This window comes from Somniosus microcephalus, chromosome 10, assembly GCF_052327205.1.
Source record: "Somniosus microcephalus isolate GS21.2 chromosome 10, FLI_Smic_1.0, whole genome shotgun sequence".
Lineage (NCBI taxonomy): Eukaryota > Metazoa > Chordata > Chondrichthyes > Squaliformes > Somniosidae > Somniosus > Somniosus microcephalus.
Window position 1 is genome coordinate 204,253,663 of NC_140996.1, and position 21,891 is coordinate 204,275,553.

General features: G+C 44.1%; 1 protein-coding gene across 3 annotated transcripts in view; it reads left to right on the plus strand.

The window, feature by feature from the left end:
• Window positions 1–13,790, plus strand: part of ppme1 (protein phosphatase methylesterase 1) — a 50,754-nt gene extending 36,964 nt beyond the window's left edge. For 2 of the 3 annotated variants that reach the window (XM_085999474.1, XM_085999471.1), the window contains 7 exons: window positions 6,170–6,335; window positions 8,391–8,502; window positions 8,607–8,651; window positions 10,261–10,325; window positions 10,997–11,064; window positions 12,104–12,154; window positions 12,998–13,790. In XM_085999474.1, the coding sequence (XP_085855600.1) occupies window positions 6,170–6,335; window positions 8,391–8,502; window positions 8,607–8,651; window positions 10,261–10,325; window positions 10,997–11,064; window positions 12,104–12,146 (499 nt within the window). In that variant the 3' untranslated portion in view covers window positions 12,147–12,154; window positions 12,998–13,790. The remainder of the gene's footprint in view (window positions 1–6,169; window positions 6,336–8,390; window positions 8,503–8,606; window positions 8,652–10,260; window positions 10,326–10,996; window positions 11,065–12,103; window positions 12,155–12,997) is intronic. The other variant, XM_085999473.1, reaches the window with a different exon arrangement.
• The last annotated feature ends 8,101 nt before the right edge of the window (window positions 13,791–21,891 follow it).

Consider the following 21,891-nt stretch of genomic DNA (forward strand, 5'->3'; position numbering starts at 1 on the left):
TGGGCTGGTGGGACTTGGTTTGGCATAGAATAGGGGCAGCTGTGTCCGATGAGCTGAAGATGAAGGACGGAAGGCCATGCAGGGGAGCATTGGAATAGTCAAGTTTAGAGGTGACCCAGGCATGGATGAGGGTTCAAGTGGCAGATGGGCAGAAGTTGAGGTGGAGGAAGGTGATGGTAGAAGTAGGCAGTCTGTGTAATGGAGAGGATTTGGGCTCAGTAGCTGAATACGAGGTCAAATAGATCGCTGCAGTTGTGAACAGACTGGCTCAAGTTGAGACAGTGTCCAGGGAGGGGGATGGAGTCTCTGGTGAGGGTACAAATTTTGTGATCGGGGTTGAAGACAATTGCTTCAGTTGTCTTCCCAATGTTTAGCTGCACCTCATCTATCGATGTAAAACAAATAGTCGGACAGCATAGAGGCAATGGAGGGGTCAAGAGATGAGTTGGAGAGGTACAGCTGGACGTCATCAGCATACATATAGAAGCTGACCACATGTCTGTGGATGATATTGCCAAGGAGGCATATAGATGAGGGAAAGGAGGGGACCAAGGATGAATTCTTGGGGAATTCTTGAGGTGAAGGTGCACGGTGGGTGAAGAAATCTCTCCTTTTAGATTTAGTACCATGTACCTTTTTATTTTCATTAATGTCTCTTAAAATAGCACCTTATTAAAAACAATCTGAAAATTCATAAATACAATGGGGCTGATTTTCATTTTAGTGCCTTAAATCAAGGCACTAATGGGATAATAAAAGTCAGAAAATTAAGTGACAACCAGTTCTGACAGCTTTTGGACCCTGCTTTATCTTCTGGTTGGTTGTGGGGGTGTCTGAAGCTCCTGCCTGAAGGTTTGTAACTAGCTGCTATGAAGTGTGTAGGAGTGGTCCTTCCTCTTGCACAGCCATGCTTTCCAGTTCACCACAATGAAGTGTCTGAGATTATCTTGTTGTGTGGGGTCTATGGTCACAAACTCTTGACCATTTTTTTTTGGTCCAGCGGAGTTCTGTGCTTCACACAAAATTCAAGCAGCTGCTGAAACCGAATGAAACCGCTGCTTGTTTTTTTGAAACCGCCTCACTCTTTCAAATTTTACACCTGCCCTAGATATTCTGTCAAGTTCAGCATCACTGGTTGCTCGCATAAGTGGATTCCACACCTTTTAAAGTTAGGCATTTAGCTATTACTGTCTAGTATCTAGTCAATAACGTAATCTGAGGCCATAACCGTAATCCCTGTGTTAAATGATTTTTAAAAATTTGTTTATGGGATGTGGGCATTGCTGGCAAGGCCAGCATTTACTGCCCATCCCTAATTGCCCTTGAGAAGGTGATGGTGAGCTGCCTTCTTGAACCGCTGCAGTCCATGTGGTGATGGTACTCCCACAGTGCTGTTAGGTAGAGTTCCAGGATTTTAACCCAGCGACGATGAAGGATCGGCAATATATTTCCAAGTCAGGATGGTGTGTGACTTGGAGGGGAACTTGGAGGTGGTGGTGTTCCCATGCACCTGCTGCGCTTGTCCTTCTAGGTGGAAGAGGTTTTGTGGGTTTGGGAGGTGCTGCCGAAGAAGCCTTGATGAGTTGCTGCAGTGCATCTTGTAGATGGTACACACTGCATCCACGGTACGCCGGTGGTGGAGGGAGTGAATGTTTAAGGTGGTGGATGGGGTGCCAATCAAGCGGGCTGCTTTGTCCTGGATGGTGTCGAGCTTCTTGAGTGTTGTTGGAGCTGCACTCATCCAGGCAAGTGGAGAGTATTCCAGCACACTCCTTTCTTGTGCCTTGTAGATGGTGGAAAGACTTTGGGGAGTCAGCCGGTGAGACACTCGCCACAGAATACCTAGCCTCTGACCTGCTCTTGTTGCCACAGTATTTATGTGGCTGGCTCAGTTAAGTTTCTGGTCAATGGTTACCCCCAGGATGTTGATGGTGGGGGATTCGGCGATGGTAATGCCGTTGAATGTCAAGGGGCGGTGGTTAGACTCTCGCTTGTTGGAGATAGTCATTGCCTGGCACTTGTGTGGCGCAAATGTTACCTGCCACTTATCAGCCGAAGCTTGAACGTCGTCCAGGTCTTGTTGCATGTGGGCATTGACTGCTTCACTATCTGAGGAGTTGTGAGTGGCGCTGAACACTGCAGTCATTAGCGAACATCCCCATTTCTGACCTTATGTTGGAGGGAAGGTCATTGATGAAGCAGCTGAAGATGGTTGGGCCTAGGACACTGCCCTGAGGAACTTCTGCAGCGATGTCCTGGGGCTGTGATGATTGATCTTCAACCGCCACAACCATCTTCCTTTGTGCTAGGTATGACTCCAGCCAGTGGAGAGTTTTCCCCCCGATTCCCATTGACTTCAGTTTTACTAGGGCTCCTTGATGCCACACTCTGTCAAATGCTGCCATGATGTCAAGGGCAGTCACTCTCACCTCACCTCTGCAATTCAGCTCCTTTGTTCATGTTAGACCAAGGCTGTAATGAGGCCTAGAGCCGAATAGTCTTGGCGGAACCCAAACTGGGCATCAGTAAGCAGGTTACTGGTAAGTAATCGGGTCATAGAGTTATACAGCACAGAAAGAGGCTCTTCGGCCCCTTGTGTCCGTGCCGGCAATCAAGCCCTGTCTATTCTAATCCCATTTTGGTCCGTAGCCTTGTATGCTATGGCGTTTCAAGTGCTCATCTAAATGCTTCTTGAATGTTGTGAGGGTTCCTGCCTCTACCACCCTTTCAGGCAGTGAGTTCCAGATTCCAACCACACTCTGGGTGAAAAAGTTTTCCCTCAAATCCCCTCTAAACCTCCTGCCCCTTACCTTGAAACTATGTCCCCTGGTTATTGACCCCTCTACTAAGGGGAAAAGTTCCTTTCTATCTACCCTATCTATGCCCCTCATAATTTTGTACACCTCAATCAGGTCCCCCCTCAGCCTTCTCTGCTCTAAGGAAAACAACCCCAACCTGTCCAGTCTCTCTTCATAGCTGAAGTGCTCCAGCCCAGGTAACATCCTGGTGAATCTCCTCTGCACCCTCTCCAATGCAATCACATCCTTCCTATAGTGTGGCGACCAGAACTGCACACAGTATTCCAGCTATGGCCTAACTAGCATTTTGTACAGCTCCATCATAACCTCCCTGCTCTTATAATCTATGCCTTGGCTAATGAAGGCAAGTATCCCATATGCCTTTATAACCACTTTATCTACCTGTCTTGCTGCCTTCAGGGATCTATGTACATGCACACCAAGGTCCCTCTGATCCTCAGTTTTTCCTAGTGTCCTTGTGTATTCCCTTGCCTTGTTAGTCCTCCCAAAATGCATCACCTCACACTTTTCAGGGGTAAATTCCATTTGCCACTGTTCTGCCCATCTGACCAACCCGTCTATATCGTCCTGTAGCCTGAGGCTTCCCTCCTCGCTATTTACCACTTCACCAATTTTCGTGTCATCTGCGAATTTACTGATCATACCTTCTACATTCATATCTGAATCATTAATGTACACTACAAACAGCAAAGAACCCAGCACCGATCCCTGTGGTACACCACTGGACACCGGCTTCCAGTCACAAAAACAACCTTCGACCATCACCCTCTGCCTCCTGCCACTAATCCAATTTTGGATCTAATGTGCTAAATTGCCCTGGATCCCATGGGCTCTTATCTTCTTGACCAGTCTCCCATGTGGGACTTTGTCAAAAGCCTTACTGAAGTCCATGTAGACTACATCAACTGCACTACCCTCATCCACACACCTAGTCACCCCCTCAAAATTCAATCAAATTGGTTAGACATGATCTCCCCCTGACAAAGCCATGCTGACTATCCTTGATTAATCCTTGCCTCTCCAAGTGGAGACTAATTCTGTCCCTCAGAATTTTTTCCAATAATTTCCCTACCACTGATGTTGGGCTCACTGGCCTATAATTCACTGGTTTATCCCTACTACCGTTCTTGAATAATGGTACTACCTTAGCTGTCCTCCAGTCCTCTGGCACCTCCCCTGTGGCCAGAAAGGTTCTGAAAATTTGTGTCAGAGCCCCTGCAATCTCCTCCCTTGCCTCACACAGCAGCCGTCTAGGCCTGGGGATTTATCCACTTTTTAAGCCCGCTAAAACCTCCTCCCTCTCGATACTAATTTGTTCAAGTAAGCGCTGCCTGATTGCACTGTTGATGACACCTTCCATCACTTTGCTGATGATTGAGAGTAGACTGATGGGGTGGTAATTGGCCGGATTGGATTTGTTCTGCTTTTTGTGAACAGGACATACCTGGGCAGTTTTCCACATTGTCGGGTAGATGCCAGTGTTTGTAGCTGTACTGGAACAGCTTGGCTAGAGGCGTGGCTAGTTCTGGAGCACAAGTCTTCAGCATGATAGCCGGGATGTTGTCGGGGCCCATAGCCTTTGCTGTATCCAGTACACTCGGCCGTTTCTTGATATCACGTGGAGTGAATTGAATTGGCTGAAGACTGGCTTCTGTGATGGTGGGGACCTCGGGAGTAGGCCGATATGGATCATCCACTCGGCACTTCTGTCTGAAGATGGTTGCAAACGCTTCAGCCTTGTCTTTTGCACTCGTGCTGGGCTACGCCATCATTGAGGATGGGGATATTCATGGACCCTCCTCCTCCCGTTAGTTAGTTAATGGTCCACCACCATTCATGACTGGATAGCTTTGACCTGATCTGTTGATTGTGGGAATTGCTTAGCCCTGTCTATAGCATGCTGCTTCTGCTTTTTAGCATGCCTGTGTGGCAGCTTCCCCAGGTTGGCACCTCATTTTTAGGTATACCTGGTGTGGTCCTGGCATGCTCTTCTACACTCCTTATTGAACCAGGGTTGGTCTCCGGGCTTGATGGTAATGGTAGAGTGAGGGATATGCCGGGCCTTGAGGTTACAGATTGTGGTGGAATACAATTCTGGCCCACAGTGCCTCATGGATGCCCAGTTTGGAGCTGATAGATCTGTTCTGAACCTATCCCATTTAGCACGGTGGTAGTGCCACACAACACGATGGAGGGTGTCCTCCGTGTGAAGAGGGGACTTCGTCTCCACAATGACTGTGCGGTGGTCACTGCTACCAATACTGTCATGCAACAGGTTGATTGGTGAGGACGAGGTCAAGTAGGTTTTTCCCACGTGTTGGTTCTCTCGCCACCTGTCGCAGGCCCAGACTGGCAGTTATATCCTTCAGGACTCGGCCAGCTCGGTCAGTAGTGGTGCTACCGAGCCACTCTTGGTGATGGACATTGAAGTCCCCCACCCAGAGTACATTCTGTGCCCTTAATTAACTGAATTTAAATTTGCCAGCTCCCATGGTGGGATTTGAACTCTCATCTCTGGATTGTTAGTGCAGGCCTCTGGATTACTAACCCAGTGACATTCCACTATGCTACTGTTCCCATGCGCTTTTCCTCTCTTCTGAAAGGTGGACTGATACGATAAAGCCCTGGGGGATGGGGGGAAACCAGAATCTGGTTTATTTTGCGGATTACATATAATTGAATGGAGTAGTAAATCCTGAATTTTAACTTATTCCACACAATACAGTAAGACATTCCACAATGACACTTTTAGTGGACTAGGACACACTCTTCCAACTAGTACCCTTTTCTCCGTGACTGGTTGGCCCTGTTAGGGATGGGCAATAAATGCTGGCCTTGCCAGCGACACCCACATCCCAGGAACAAATTAAAAAAAAATAAAATAAAATAAAAAATTCTTCCAGAAGAGATCTTTGTTCCTTTTAGCTCAAGCCGACAGCCTCTCCAGCCTATGTTTTCCTCTTTTCTTTGGCTGCACAGGAAACCAGCAGCTTGATCTCTGACCACCTTGATGGACAGTAGGACTGCTAATAAACTGACCACCACCAACCCCCCCGCCCAAAGGTGGGGGGGGGGGGGGCTAGAAATTATCTCCCGCTGCTCCCAAATGAACTGGACAATCTCAATAATAATAGGTATGGTTGATCACTGGGATGTTAAACAAACTTCCATTGTCTCAAGCAATCTGGACAGATGCTTCATCTGTATTCTAAATCCACATCTTCCAGTTCTGCTGTTCTGTGAATTTAACCCATGTAAACTAAAGTAGAATTTTAATAAAACCGTAACAAGAGAAATAGTCAGAAATCCGGAAAAGTGATACTCATCCATTCTGAATCATTTCTTTGCAGATGTGAAGATGATAACAACGCTCCAGGGAGCTCTCGATCTGTTGTAGACACTGCTATTCATGAAGAGGAGGAAGAAGAAGAAGAAGAAGAAGAAGTAGGAAGAGGAACAACAAAGAAGGAGAAAGAACCTGAGTCAGATAAAAAAATAAAAGATGATAAACCTGAGGTAAGCAATCCGCTGTTTAATACAAGTGAAAACATGTCACCATCTATTCACTTGTTTTTATTCTTGTTTTCCTGAAAATGTCTCTTGCTGTCTTTGGGCATAAAGATATTCCTGTTCTTAAAGTTGCATGAGCCTATAGTTTGTTCTTGAAATTAAAAGTGCTCAGCAATGTAATCAACTCTTAAAAATCACATTTAAAATTCAATTTGTCTTCAAAATGTTAAAATGAAATGCTTGCTAAATTTAATTGAAAGTAGTAACAGTTTTTATTGGTGGGCTGTTTTTGTATATACACTGCATCATGTGATATTTAGCTTTGGTGACATTCACCAGGACGTTCAAGTTCGATTCCTGATCTCAGTCTGTTGATTTAACACAATTTTTTTTCTCTCAAATTATTTAACTGGTCCTGCTTAAGCCTACAGCCTGAGCCTAAATTCCAGGAGATCAGATCCATACTTTGGTCTCACTCCTGTATGTATTTTGTTCCTCCCTCATCTTTCTGCCAACCCCTTCCATTCAAATCTTCTGAAGGCATTAGCTCCATACAGGGTACACTATAGCATGGTATAGTCCAGTATGCAGACGACGCTTGAGACTGCGCACACTCGGAGGTCGAACTCCAAACCATCGTCGGCACATTCACCGAAACGTACATGAGCATGGGCCTTACACTAAACATCCATAAGACAAAGGTCCTCTACCAACCTGCCCCTGCCACACAGTACTGCCCCCCGATTATCAAAATCCACGACAAGGCCTTGGACAACGTGGACCACTTTCCATACCTTGCGAGCCTACTGTCAACAAGGGCAGACGTCGATGACGAAGTCCAACACCACCTTCAGTGTGCCAGTGCAACCTTCGGTCGCCTGAGGAAGGGAGTGTTTGAAGACCAGGACCTCAAACCCGGCACCAAGCTCATGGTCTACAGAGCAGCAGTGATACCCGCCCTCCTGTATGCCTCGGAGACATGGACCATGTACAGCAGGCACCTCAAAGCACTGGAGAGGAACCACCAACGCTGCCTCTGCAAGATCCTGCAAATCCATTGGCAGGATAGGCGCACCAACGTCCGTGTTCTTGCTCAGGCCAACATCTCCAGCATCGAAGCTTTGACCATGCTCGATCAGCTCCAATGGACAGGTCACATCGTCCGCATGCCCGATACGAGACTCCCAAAACAAGCGCTGTACTCGGAGCTCCGACATGGCAAGAGAGCCCCAGGTGGGCAGAGGGAACGCTTCAAGGACACCCTCAAAGCCTCCTTGAAAAAGTGCAACATCCCCACCGACACCTGGGAATCCCTGGCCCAAGACCGCACAAAGTGGAGGAGAAGCATCCGGGAAGGCGCTGAACACCTCGAGTCTGTTCGCCGGGAGCAAGCGGAAGCCAAGCGCAAGGAGCACACGTCAACCCAAGTACCCCACCCACCCGCCCCTTCAACCACCGTCTGCCCCACCTGTGACAGAGACTGTAGGTCCCCGCATTGGACTCATCAGTCACCTGAGAACTCATTTTTAATGTGGAAGCAAGTCATCCTCGGTTCTGAGGGACTGCCTAAGAAGAAGAAGATACTATAGCATGGTAGTGTGGCTATGGTTCTGTACTGTTTCATCAAAGTGGCTACCAGGTCCCCTAAATGAAATCACGACACCAGCACCTACCAGATGACTTTTTACCAGCTTCAGTGCCCCTTCATAGAATCATAACTTTATACAGCACAAAAAGAGGCCATTCGGCCCACTGTGTCTGTGCCAGCTCTTTGAAAGAGCTATCCAATTAGTCCCACTCCCCTGCTCTTTCACCATAGTCCTTCAAATTCTTCCTTTGGTGGACCATGTTAAACAATAGTATTGTGACATGCAACATCTGTCAACCGCAAAGATAAAATGATGTACCCACATATATACTATCTGGGAGCTCATTATTTTTGCTGTTGCAGCAGTTACAGTCATAATTTACTATTTCTGTTCCTTTCTCAAACCTGTAATTTCTAGACTGTTCCACAACTGGCTAATTATGTGCAATGTTATTTAATGTTTATTATTTCAGTACACATGGCGTATCGAGCTATCCAAAACTGAGAAATACTGGGAAGGGTGGTTCAGAGGACTATCTAACCTCTTTCTCAGCTGCCCAATCCCCAAACTACTATTACTAGCAGGTACATTTATTCATCATTTAACTTTTGTTTCTTTGTGAAAACTGGTTATAAATCATCTGTTATGTAATTTCAAGAATCCATATATTACATTTTTTCTGTTGTAGGTGTTGACAGATTGGATCGGGATCTTACGATTGGTCAAATGCAAGGTCGTAATATTAACTTATTGTGAACTTTAATTTTTGACTAATTTATGTTGTACAGTCTCAGGAAGGGTTCATTTTAAGTAATAAATGTGACTTTTTGGTCTGTTAATTCTTCTACATTTCAGAACAAAATTTAAATAATTGATGATTTTCTCAATAGGACAATCTCACAATATTGTATGCTATGTTTGCACAGTGTCTCTATTTTTTCAAATTCTCCACACCCCTAGTAGAGATTATATATGTTGTATTATTTCACAAATACTATCTCAATAGTTTGAATTAAAAAATTCCATCCCTCTACACTGGAAGCAAAATGTGTAAGTGTCATCCTTCAGATGATGGCCACATTTAAAATATGGGGCATGATTGGAATTATCCATGTGCATCTGTAAGAATTACTTTTGTTCAGCGATTTAAGCTTAAAAAGTAGCTCCACCTCTTTTGGATTCTATTTGAAAATAGAATGCTGAGAATCTTTGATGCGTTTGTCCATGTTGTTTGTAAATGTTTTCTAGCTGAACACGAACCTCATAACTTGGGGTGTAATAATACTGCAACTTGAGCTTTTCTGCAATCTGGAGGCAGGGGGGCAGTGGGATCTTTCCACAGACCCACTTGGGTGTGACACTCCATGGATTTTGAGTATAGTGCAGCATCAAATGGGTTTTAAATTATTTGAGCGCCATTTGGTCCTCCCAGTCACTTTCTAAATTTAAATATTTAGAGTGCAGATACTCCTGTCTACACTCTTGAAACATGTACATTTTAATTGTTCGGAGTGGAGCTTTGGGCATGCATGTAACAACACATGAGCAGAGTTCTCTCCTGGGCAGGAAAATAACCTGAGTTATTGTAAATGCTGCATTAAAAACTTTGTTTGCTTTTCATGAAGCTTGATGCAAAGTATTTTCTTATCAGTCTTTGGTACTTCTGATACTGGGTAAACCTTATACCTACAAAAGCAAAATACTGCGGATGCTGGAAATCTGAAATAAAAACAGAAAATGCTGGGAATACTCAGCAGGTCAGGCAGCATCTGTGGAGAGAGAAACAGAGTTAACGTTTCAGGTCGATGACCCTTCGTCAGAACTGGAAAAAGCTGGAGATGTAACAGATTTTAAGCAAGTGTAGGGGCGGGGGAAGGGGAGGAAAGAACAAAAGGGAAGGTTTATGATGGGATGGAAGGCAGGAGAGATTAAGAGATGGTGCAAGGCAGAAGGAGATGGTAATGGGACAAGTTAAGAAACAAAAGATGGCTCTAGATGAAGTGTAAATGGCACTGGCAGAATGAAAGACAGCTGCCACGTGGGGGAGAGAGAAAAAAAACCTTAGATAAACCTTATAACCTAGCTGCTTCCACCATCAATGCCTTTTGATACTGAGCAAGCTGAAACCAATTTGCGACTTCAATCAATGAAAGACTTAATCAAAAGTTTAGCCACAATTCCTTTGACAGAGGGGCGAAAGTATGAAATGGCATTTAGGAATTTTTAAGTTTCTGGTTGCAGAAAGAAGCTGTTGTAATTTTAAAAAAATCAGTATTTTCAAATGAAGTAATAATGAAGAATTTACTAATGCGATTATGATTCCTGTATGTTTTTTTTTTTAGGAAAATTTCAGATGCAAGTTCTTCCACAATGTGGCCATGCTGTACATGAAGATGCCCCAGACAAAGTAAGCATAAGGCTTTTTCCTCCATCAGAGGCAATCTCTTTTATAATTTAGTCGTGGCATTCAAATTTCAGCAAATTCTGAACCTGAGATTGGTAGAGTCAGAATTAAACTTTGGAATACTTGGGATGCAGAGTGGCCAATAATATTACCAATTGCCAACAATAAAGGAACTTACTGTGGCCTTGCTGGCTTAATAAGCAATCGAGTGTCACTATAACCTAGCACCTGTATCAACAAATGTGGCCTATTGAGTTTTACTTTAGTAGCTGATAGTTTTATATAAATAAAGTGTAGACTTGTAAAATTTGTTACAACTTATTTTTAATGTTTGAATGACAAAAATGTTTGTGATTTCTTGGAAAAGTTTAACTAACTTTGCACAACCAACCAAAAATCCTGTCACATCTGTAATGAGAAAAGGCATTTCAGGTGTAAGGTGTTAGAACCTGCTGTGTATTTCCAGCATTTTTTGTTTTTTAGTTGTATAAATTTTTTAATAATTCCAGGCCGTAGGTGAAATATGTTTAGTTTCTTCAAACTTTATTTAGTTTAAAAAGTAAGTGTCCTTTTTAACAAGTTTAGAATCTGTGGTTGAATATGATGGTCATATCTAGGGGACAAATTTAATTATCCTTTATATGCACTCATTTTTATATCAACTTTTTTTGTAGGTAGCAGAAGCAGTTGCAACATTCATGATTCGTAATAAGTTTACAGAATCAAAGGGTGAAATCCAAAGGTAAGATGCTTTATCTATTCTTTCTTATACTGCATAAAATCATAGAATGATAGATTACAGCATGGAGACAGACCATTTGACGCATCAAGCCTGTACTTGTGTTTTTCTCCCCATCAGCCACCTTGTCTAATCTTACTCTCCTGTTCGCTCTCCATACCCTTTAATATTCCTGTTTTTCAAAGGATTTATGGACTCTACTTCAATAACCAAATTAGTAAAGCATTCTGTTTCTAATTCTTTTCTCTTTTAATTCTTTTTGGGATTATTTTAATCTTGCGCCCACTCCCATCTCACTAACCTACGGACACAATCTGTCAATTTACCTTATCATTATCCTTCAAAATCTTAAAGATCTCTGCCAGGTCACACCTAACTTCTCGACTCTAGTTTTTTTTTTAAAAAGGCCTAATTTCTTAGTTTCTGCTCATCACTCTCTCATCTATGGTATATTATAAAGAATCTACGCTGCATCTTTAATATTGCTTTTATATCCTTTCAAAAATCAGATGGCCAAAATTGTACACAAACACTCTTAACTGTGACCTAGCTAAGGTTTGTATGTATATATTACTAAGAATACATGTGTATTTGTATATTCAGTTATACTGTAGAGTAACATTTAAGTTCGAATAACTCCAGTTCTCCAAGCATTTTGTTTTAAATTTTCTTATCTTTCCCTCTCTGACCACGTATGCACATCTGTGTGTGGATGATTTTATATAGACCAGACTAAACACATAGGAAAGATCAAACTGTTTGCCTTCTATACATAATACCTGTTGGCGCAACCCTTTAATATAAACAAAAATACTGCATGCTTGCAGTAGAACCTCGAGTAAACCGAAAGGGTTCCAGCGACTTCCTGAACTAATTTCACAATTGCAAGTCTGTAAAGCGGCCCATTGGCAGTGCTCGACATTTAACAAGGTTTTATTGGAACTGTTCTAAAGCCAGGATAAGAACATAAGAAAATATGGAACAAAAAAAAATCTGGCTCATTTTATTCCTGAAGAACATTTTGTTTTGTTTTTTTTAAAAGTAAACCTGCCAAGAAGATGAAGCTCTCTGAAATTTCTGCCTGACCTGTGAGGTAATCTAGTGAAGCTTTCAAATATCAGTCTGATATTGCAGCCTACATTATTCAACCATAACCAATTACACTCCACAGTTGCCAGTTTCCATAGGCCCAGCAACATACGAACCATCATATTCTATGAAGTACTTGGTAAGAGGCAAGATGTGAACCTTATGGGTAGGGACACCTATGCTGTTCCAAATAAGGCTATGACTGGTGGGGGTTAGGGTAAGTTACCAAAAGATTTTCAAGGAAAGACCATGCAAAGGAGCTTGACTACTAGCATGTCTGTTTAACCCTTTCAAAAACTATTTCCAATCTTCTCTTTATTCAAGCTGACTTTGACATCTCTACTGCCACTGTAAAAGATTCTACTTGTGAATAAACTTGCTTGTTAATTCAGTCAGATCCAAAAGTGTCTGTTATAACTGATTATTTGTCGTTGGGTGCATAGTGGGAATCCTACATATACATCCAATAAACAGGTTTATTCTTTGTCTAGGACATGTCCCAGATTATTTTGTGCACAGGTTACATTCCATCATAGGAAGTGACGGTGCTTTCTTATGGGAGCTGACCTTTAGGTTATCCACGAGACAAGCTTCTGGTGAGGGCTCCAAACATAACGCCCAAGACCTAGCTAACTCGTTTGGCCCACTGACCTTGGTACACATTTATTCAATGGAAATATAATTAAAGATGAAGATCTTGGGAATATGCAGAATGAACTATATCTAGTATAAGCTGTATATAGATAGTGTATGCTGACCAGAAAGAATATTCACCATTTGCACATCTCACTAACCGTAAGCTTGAGCTAGTTCTCCATATATTTTATGTACTTTTTTTCTGTTTCAGCACTTATCCCAATTTTTAAAAGATCTAACAGCCTTCAAACTCAATTTTGACTCTATAAAGATGCACCAGGGGCCACTGTGATGTATCCACCCATTGCCATCCGCCTAATCTGAGTAATACAGTGAAGCTGGGCCGACAGAACTCCATAATCCTACTTCACCCCACTGTTCGCCTGCATTCATTGATAGAATCTGCCATCGTGGGCACTACAGAATGAATGAAAAGTGCAACCTGTTTCTGATTCAAACATTAAAACAATTAAAGGGGATTGCTTACTCAAAGTGTATTTTTTTTCTTGCACATGTTCGGCTATAGAACCTGGAAGTGTGTCCTTTTGTATTGATTGCTTAAGGAGTTGAGATGTGCTCTGGAACTGAATGTGTTTGAGATAGCAATAATTTATGTGGTGAAATCTAGATCTGTTTTAGCACTGGGTTCAGTGTTCCTTTTGAGAGGAGTATTTGCAAAGAAAAAAGTCTAAGGAAATATAAGGAGAAAAATGAGCACAAATATGCGGGACAACCCAACCAAATAGACCAAGCTGCTGGATTTGTTACGCCTTTAACCATCAGAATACAAACACTCCTATCTTTATACGTGTACTGAGACTTAACCTGATTTAAACTGACTTCAAAATGTACTTGTGGGATCAAATTTTATTGGCCTTATCCATTGACAAACAAATGATTTTGCACTTGTTTCGATTTCTTTTGTGACAAGATAAAATGTTTTTTTTTAATCCAGTCTGTAATCCAAATTGTTTACAAAATAAAGATCAGTGTTTTAGACCATAGTTATACTATACTATTGTTCTAAGACGTTAGCCACTGGAAAACACGGGCGGCAAGAGATAAATTATACCGCAGCCTGCTCCTAGCTGTGACACTTATTGTCCACCAGGAGAGATCTCCGTGCATCTGCGGTTATTCATTCTATGAGCAAGGAGCTGCAGCTTACAGTTTAAAAAAAAAACTGTACTATACTTTGTGTCTAGCAGAGCCAAAGGACTGCCTGCGCAATTTTAAATCCAGTTTCATAGGGAAGTGGATATATCTTTCACCCTGGAGGCGATCTGAAACCACTTGGCTTTAGTACACAAAATTCACATCAATATGAAAGTGGCAGTATAACTGCAAAAGGCAAAGTACTGCGGATGCTGGAAATCTGAAATATAAACAGCAAATGCTGGAAATACTCAGCAGGTCAGGCAGCATCCATGGAGAGAGAAACAGTTAACAGTCCAGGACTGTGACCTTTCATCAGAACTTTGTATAGCTGCAATCTTATATTGTTTCACCCCTCACTGCAAACACTATTATCGCCACAGTGACGATCAGTAACCAGAAAAATTGATGAAAGAAGAAATACTTTCATTCAGAAGGATTACTAAAACTGTTTGGACTCCTGCCTGTCTGAATAATCGTGGTCCACCGTCTGCTTTACACAGTAGCCGAAGAGGAACAGTGAGGGAGAATGAAGGGTCGGGGGATCGATTTCAGGTGGCGATCTCTCGCACCTCAATTCCTGCTTCCCACCCCCCCCCCCAGAACTGCGTCTGCTGCCAAATTGGAAGGTGCCGATTTATGAGCGTCCAAGGCACTCGCATAAAACAGATGTTGGGCTCCTTGAATGTGGTAACCAGGATCCTAATGCCTATTTTAAGACCCCACTCCCAAACTTAACAGAAATTGAGCATGCAGAAACAGTTTTTTCAGGTATACTGCAGCCTAACACAAGAAATAATAGCAGGAGTAGGCCATTCGGCCCCTTGAGCCTGCTCAACCATTCAATAAGATCATGGCTGATCTACTCAACTCCACTTTCCTGCACTATCCCCATATTCCTTGATTCCCTTAATATCCAAAAATCTATCAATCTGTGTCTTGAATATACTCAACGACAGCCCTCTGGGGTAGAGAATTCCAAAGATTCACCACCCTCTGAGTGAAGAAATGTCTCCTCATCTCAGTCCTAAATGGCCAACCCTTTATTCTGAGACTGTGACCCCTGGTTCTAGACTCTCCAGCCAGGGGAAACATCCTCCCTGCATCTACCCTGTCAAGCCCTGTAAGAAATTTGTATGTTTCAATGAGATCACCTCTCATTCTTCTAAATGCCAGTGAATTTTTTTAAATATTCGTTCATGGGATGTGGGTGTCGCTGGCAAGACCAGCATTTATTGCCCATTCCTAGTTGCCCTTGAGAAGGTGCTGGTGAGGCACCTTCTTGAACTGCAGTCCATGTGAAGATACTCCCAAGTGCTGTTAGGGAGGGAGTTCCAGGATTTTGATCCAGTGACGATGAAGGAACGGCGATATACTTCCAAGTCATGATGGTGTGTGACTTGGAGGTGGTATTGTTCCCATGCACCTGCTGCCCTTGTCCTTCTAGATGGTAGAGATCGCAGGTTTGGGAGGTGCTGTCGAAGAAGCCTTGGCAAGTTGCTGCAGTGCATCTTGTAGATGGTATACATTGTAGCCATGGTATGCCGTTGGTGGAGGAAGTGAATGTTTAAGGTGGTGGATGAGGTGCCAATCAAGTGTGCTGCTTTGCTTTGGATGGTGCCAAGCTGCTTGAGTGTTGTTGGAGCTGCACTCATCTAGGCAGGTGGAGATTATTCCATCACACTCCTGACTTGTGCCTTGTAGATGGTGGAAAGGCTTTGGGGAGTCAGGAGGTGAGACACTCACTGAATAATACATAGAAACATAGAAGATAGGAGCAGGAGTAGGCCATTCGGCCTCTTGAGCTGTTGTATCCGTGTGTTAATAGAGACACGGAAGGCAGGAGTAGGTTTCACAGGTGTTTACTGAACAAAGTCTGGAGGTGAACTAACAGATATAAGACAATATACAGGCTTATATAGCCCGAGTGGCCATTACCGGCATTGCAGTACACAGGGGCTCTTAAAGGCACATACACCACAATTCCTCCCCTTTTAGACAACCAGTACATAATATTTTAAGTAATCATTAATTAACATGTTACAAGAACAATAATCTACACATTGCTGCAGTTAATCAATTATAAGTCAGTCTTTCTGGAGGCTTCCTGACTCGGTCCGGATAACGCCTCGGTGGTGTAGTAGTTTCTGGTGGTGTAGTAGGTTCTTTTGGCAAGGCTGATTCGGCTTGAATGCCAGTGTCTGGTTCATCTGGCTCCAGTATCACCGGATCGGAGGTAGATACTATGGGTATCTCTACTTCATCATTAGGTGTATAGAGTTGTGGTGTAGGTTGTCCCTTTTCGGATGACTCTATGATCTGGTCAGCATGGCGCCTTATTATGCTTTCTCCAATGTCCACGGTATACATCAGCGGTCCTAGTCGTGTGCAAATAGTCCCAGGCTGCCATTTCTCGGTACGGTAGTCCCGGGCCAAAACTTGCTGACCTATCTGGAAGGTTCTAGTTGGCCTTTCATTCATGCCTTGAAATTGCCGGTTCTCCACGTCCCTTCTGATGTTTGGCTTGATCAAATCCAGCCGGCACCTTAGGCTTCTATTGAAGAACATCATGGCGGGAGTTTGGTTTGTAACCACATGTGTTGCATTCCTGTATGCAAACAAGAAGTTATCTACCTTATGCTGAAGTTTTATGTCTTCATTACCCATGGCCTTTATGGCCTTCTTGAAGGTCTGGACAAACCTTTCAGCCAATCCATTGGTGGCGGGATGGTATGGGGCGGACGTGTAGTGCTTAACCCCATTGTTTTTTAAGAACTTCCTGAATTCTTCGGACACAAATTGCGGTCCATTATCAGAACAGATCTGTTCAGGCAGCCCATTCCTGGCAAATATGGTCCTTAATACTGTGATGGTTTTTTCCATGGTGGTGGAGGACATCTTTATTACCTCCGGCCACTTGGAGTGTGCATCAACAGCGATTAAGAACATTGAGTCCATAAATGGACCAGCAAAGTCGATGTGTACCCTTTGCCATGGAGATGAGGGCCACTCCCATGGATGTAGAGGGGCTTGTGGTGGAGCGTTTTGGACCTTCTGGCATCCTAGGCAGCTCTTGGTCATTTCTTCGATGTCTCCATCGATACCTGGCCACCACACAAACGCTCTGGCTAGGTTCTTCATTTTCACTCCACCCAGATGCCCCTCGTGAAGCTCCTTTAGCACTTTATCCTGGAGTTTGGGTGGAATCACCACTGTGGATCCACACATCAAGGTTCCTTGGCACACTGACAGCTGTTCTCTTCTTTGCGAGAATGCTGGCAACAGTGGTTCGCCATGTGCTGGCCATCCCTTCACCGTTAAATCGTAGACTCGTGAGAGAGTCGGGTCATTTCTCGTTTCCTTTTCAATGGCAGAATTTGTTACTGGTAGACATTCCACTATGGTTGAGTGGAACATCTCCACTGGGTCTACTGTAGGTGCCTCTTCTATCGTTGGCAACGGTAGGCGTGATAAACCGTCAGCATTCCCATGCTGTTTTGATCCTTTGTATTCTATGTCATATTGGTGTGCCCCTAGGAAAAGGGACCACCTCTGTAGCCTTTGCGCTGTCATAATGGGAACACCCGTTTTAGGGTTGAATATGGAGACGAGGGGTTGATGGTCAGTCAACAAGGTAAATTTTTGTCCGTGTAGGTAATGGTTGAATTTCTTCACTCCCCATACCAGGCTGAGTGCTTCTCTGTCGATCTGGGCATAGTTACGCTCAGCTGAGTTCAATGAGCGTGACACAAAAGCTATCGGTCGTTCTGAGCCATCAGGGAATCTATGTGATAATACCGCTCCTACGCCGTAAGGGGATGCATCGCACGCCAGTCTGATTGGCAGTGATGGGTTGTAATGAGCCAAAACTTCCTTGGACGTGATCAAGCCTTTACATTTACGGAAAGCACGTTTACAGTCCTCGCTCCATTCCCAAATTACTCCCGTTTGTAGCAGTTCGTTAAGAGGGTGCAGAACAGTTGACAAGTTCGGTAAAAATTTATGGTAGTAATTTATCAATCCCAGGAATGACCTTAATTGTGAGACATTTTCAGGTGCTGGTGCTTATATGACCGCTTCAATTTTCTCAGGGGACTTATGCAACCCTTCTTCATTAATTATGTGGCCACCATATGATATTTGTTTCTGGAAAAATTCGCACTTGGGGCGGTTTGCTCGTAGACCCCGTTCTCTCAGCCTAGTGAGTACCTTCTCCAAATTGGCAAGGTGTTTGTTGTCGTTTTCTCCTGTTACAAGGATGTCGTCTAGGTAGCATTGAGTCCCAGGAATCCCTTGCAGGACTTGTTCCATAGCTCTTTGCCAGATAGCTGGAGCTGATGCTATTCCGAAAACCAGCCGATTGTACTGGTACAGGCCTTTGTGTGTGTTTATTGTGAGATACTTTTTAGAGGCCTCCTCAACCTCCATCTGTAGATATGCCTGTGCCAAGTCAATTTTTGTGAAACGTTTCCCTCCGGATAGTGAGGCGAAAATATCTTCTATCCTCGGAAGAGGATACTGTACCGTGTGAAGGACTGGGTTTACAGTCACCTTGAAGTCTCCACAGATGCAAATTTTTCTCTGTTCTTCAGATTTATCATTATTTAACGTTTTCTTCATGACTGGGATGATGGGTGTTGCCCACTCGCTCCAATCTATCTTGGATAACATGCCTGTCTTTTCCAAATTCTCCAGCTCTGCCTCGACTGCTGGACGAATTGCGTATGGCACCGGCCTTGCCTTAAAAAACTTGGGAATTGCCGCATCTTCCACCTTTATTGAGGCGGTGACGCCTTTCAAGGTTCCTAGTTCCTGTTGGAACACTTCTTTGGCGTTGGCCAAGATGTCTTTTAATCGTTCAGGTATGATGTCATCATCATTTTTTTTCTTACTGGTCACCGTCAGTGCCTGAATGGAGTGCCAGTCCAAACGTATCTTCCTGATCCATTCACGTCCCAACAGCGGTGGACCACCATCTTGCAGAACGTATAAATACAACTTCTGTATTTCCTTGCCGTTGTATACAACAGGCACCTTTATTTTCCCTTTGGGGTATACTTTCTGCCACGTATATGTTTTCAAGATAATGGATGTGTCTTTCAAAGGTATATGCGGAAATAGCCGCTCGTAATCCCGTCTACTTATGACGGTCAGAGCTGATCCTGTATCTAGCTCCATTTTAACTGGGGACCCCGCTATCGTGAGGGTAACCCAAATGGTCTGGTAATCTTCTTTGGCAATTACATTATGTAATTTAAGAGAGCTTAGTCTCTTGTTTCCGGAGTCGCTATCACTCTTCTGGTCTTCGGAGCTACTGTCCGTCATCATTTGTACCTTTCTGTACTTTTCTTTATTGATTTTTTTTCTGTCAGTGGATTTTTTGTTTCCAGATCGGCATACACGTGTAATGTGTCCCATCTTTCCGCATTGCCTGCATGCTTTGTCCTTGAACCAGCAGTCCCTCTGGTCATGGGTGGATCTGCCGCAGCAATAACATCTCTCGAAACCCCGTGTCATTTCATGGGTGCCGAAGTCCTGTGGCTTTTGCTGTATTTTTGCAGCTCCTCTTGCTGCTGCTTCGTATGATACAGCCACACTGAAAGCCTTGTCCAGTGTCAAATCTTTCTCAGAAAGTAGCTTTTTTTGTGTTCCTTCACTTAGGAGACCGCAGACGAATTTGTCTCGTAGAGAATCTGCCAGTCCTGTCCCGAATTGGCAGTGTAGGGTATGAACAATCTCCTTAAAATTCTTGTCCATCGGTTTGGCTGGAGTGATTAAGTTTCGTAACAGCCCGTATGTCCTTGCGCCCATTAGATTTAGAAGTACCAATGCCTTTTTATCATCTTTTATTTCATTCGCTGTGCAATATTTCTCCACTCTTTCCACATATGTGGTCCAATTCTCTATATCGTTATCGAAAGCATTAATATTGCCAGCCTTAGGCATCTTGGAAAAAAAAATGGCGCCTCCCGCGCTTTCCCGCCGCTGCTGCTGCTGACAACGCTGTTTTCCGCGGTTTTTATTTACAGGTGGAGACTTGTTCCCGCCGGACTCTCTGGGACTTTTCCCTCCCTCTGCTTGTCTGAACGCCGACCTGCTTTGCAGCGCCGGCCGTCTCCCGAGTGCTCCCCCCCTCTGTCTGTGTTTGCCTCCGTCTTCGCTGCTCGGCCCCGCTGCAGAGCCAGCCGATGGAGCCCCAGCCCGCCGCCTAGGAAGGATTATTGCAGTACCTGCCACCAGCTCGGCTAGCTGGTGAAACCACAGTTTTTTTTTCTTGCTTTTCTTTGACTTTCGTCTGAGGAATCGATCTTCTTGAGGTGCTGCCGAATTGCAGGTAAGTCCGTTTCCACTTCGTCGCCACTGTTGTATCCGTGTGTTAATAGAGACACGGAAGGCAGGAGTAGGTTTCACAGGTGTTTACTGAACAAAGTCTGGAGGTGAACTAACAGATATAAGACAATATACAGGCTTATATAGCCCGAGTGGCCATTACCGGCATTGCAGTACACAGGGGCTCTTAAAGGCACATACACCACAATTCCTCCCCTTTTAGACAACCAGTACATAATATTTTAAGTAATCATTAATTAACATGTTACAAGAACAATAATCTACACATTGCTGCAGTTAATCAATTATAAGTCAGTCTTTCTGGAGGCTTCCTGACTCGGTCCGGATAACGCCTCGGTGGTGTAGTAGTTTCTGGTGGTGTAGTAGGTTCTTTTGGCAAGGCTGATTCGGCTTGAATGCCAGTGTCTGGTTCATCTGGCTCCAGTATCACCGGATCGGAGGTAGATACTATGGGTATCTCTACTTCATCATTAGGTGTATAGAGTTGTGGTGTAGGTTGTCCCTTTTCGGATGACTCTATGATCTGGTCAGCATGGCGCCTTATTATGCTTTCTCCAATGTCCACGGTATACATCAGCGGTCCTAGTCGTGTGCAAATAGTCCCAGGCTGCCATTTCTCGGTACGGTAGTCCCGGGCCAAAACTTGCTGACCTATCTGGAAGGTTCTAGTTGGCCTTTCATTCATGCCTTGAAATTGCCGGTTCTCCACGTCCCTTCTGATGTTTGGCTTGATCAAATCCAGCCGGCACCTTAGGCTTCTATTGAAGAACATCATGGCGGGAGTTTGGTTTGTAACCACATGTGTTGCATTCCTGTATGCAAACAAGAAGTTATCTACCTTATGCTGAAGTTTTATGTCTTCATTACCCATGGCCTTTATGGCCTTCTTGAAGGTCTGGACAAACCTTTCAGCCAATCCATTGGTGGCGGGATGGTATGGGGCGGACGTGTAGTGCTTAACCCCATTGTTTTTTAAGAACTTCCTGAATTCTTCGGACACAAATTGCGGTCCATTATCAGAACAGATCTGTTCAGGCAGCCCATTCCTGGCAAATATGGTCCTTAATACTGTGATGGTTTTTTCCATGGTGGTGGAGGACATCTTTATTACCTCCGGCCACTTGGAGTGTGCATCAACAGCGATTAAGAACATTGAGTCCATAAATGGACCAGCAAAGTCGATGTGTACCCTTTGCCATGGAGATGAGGGCCACTCCCATGGATGTAGAGGGGCTTGTGGTGGAGCGTTTTGGACCTTCTGGCATCCTAGGCAGCTCTTGGTCATTTCTTCGATGTCTCCATCGATACCTGGCCACCACACAAACGCTCTGGCTAGGTTCTTCATTTTCACTCCACCCAGATGCCCCTCGTGAAGCTCCTTTAGCACTTTATCCTGGAGTTTGGGTGGAATCACCACTGTGGATCCACACATCAAGGTTCCTTGGCACACTGACAGCTGTTCTCTTCTTTGCGAGAATGCTGGCAACAGTGGTTCGCCATGTGCTGGCCATCCCTTCACCGTTAAATCGTAGACTCGTGAGAGAGTCGGGTCATTTCTCGTTTCCTTTTCAATGGCAGAATTTGTTACTGGTAGACATT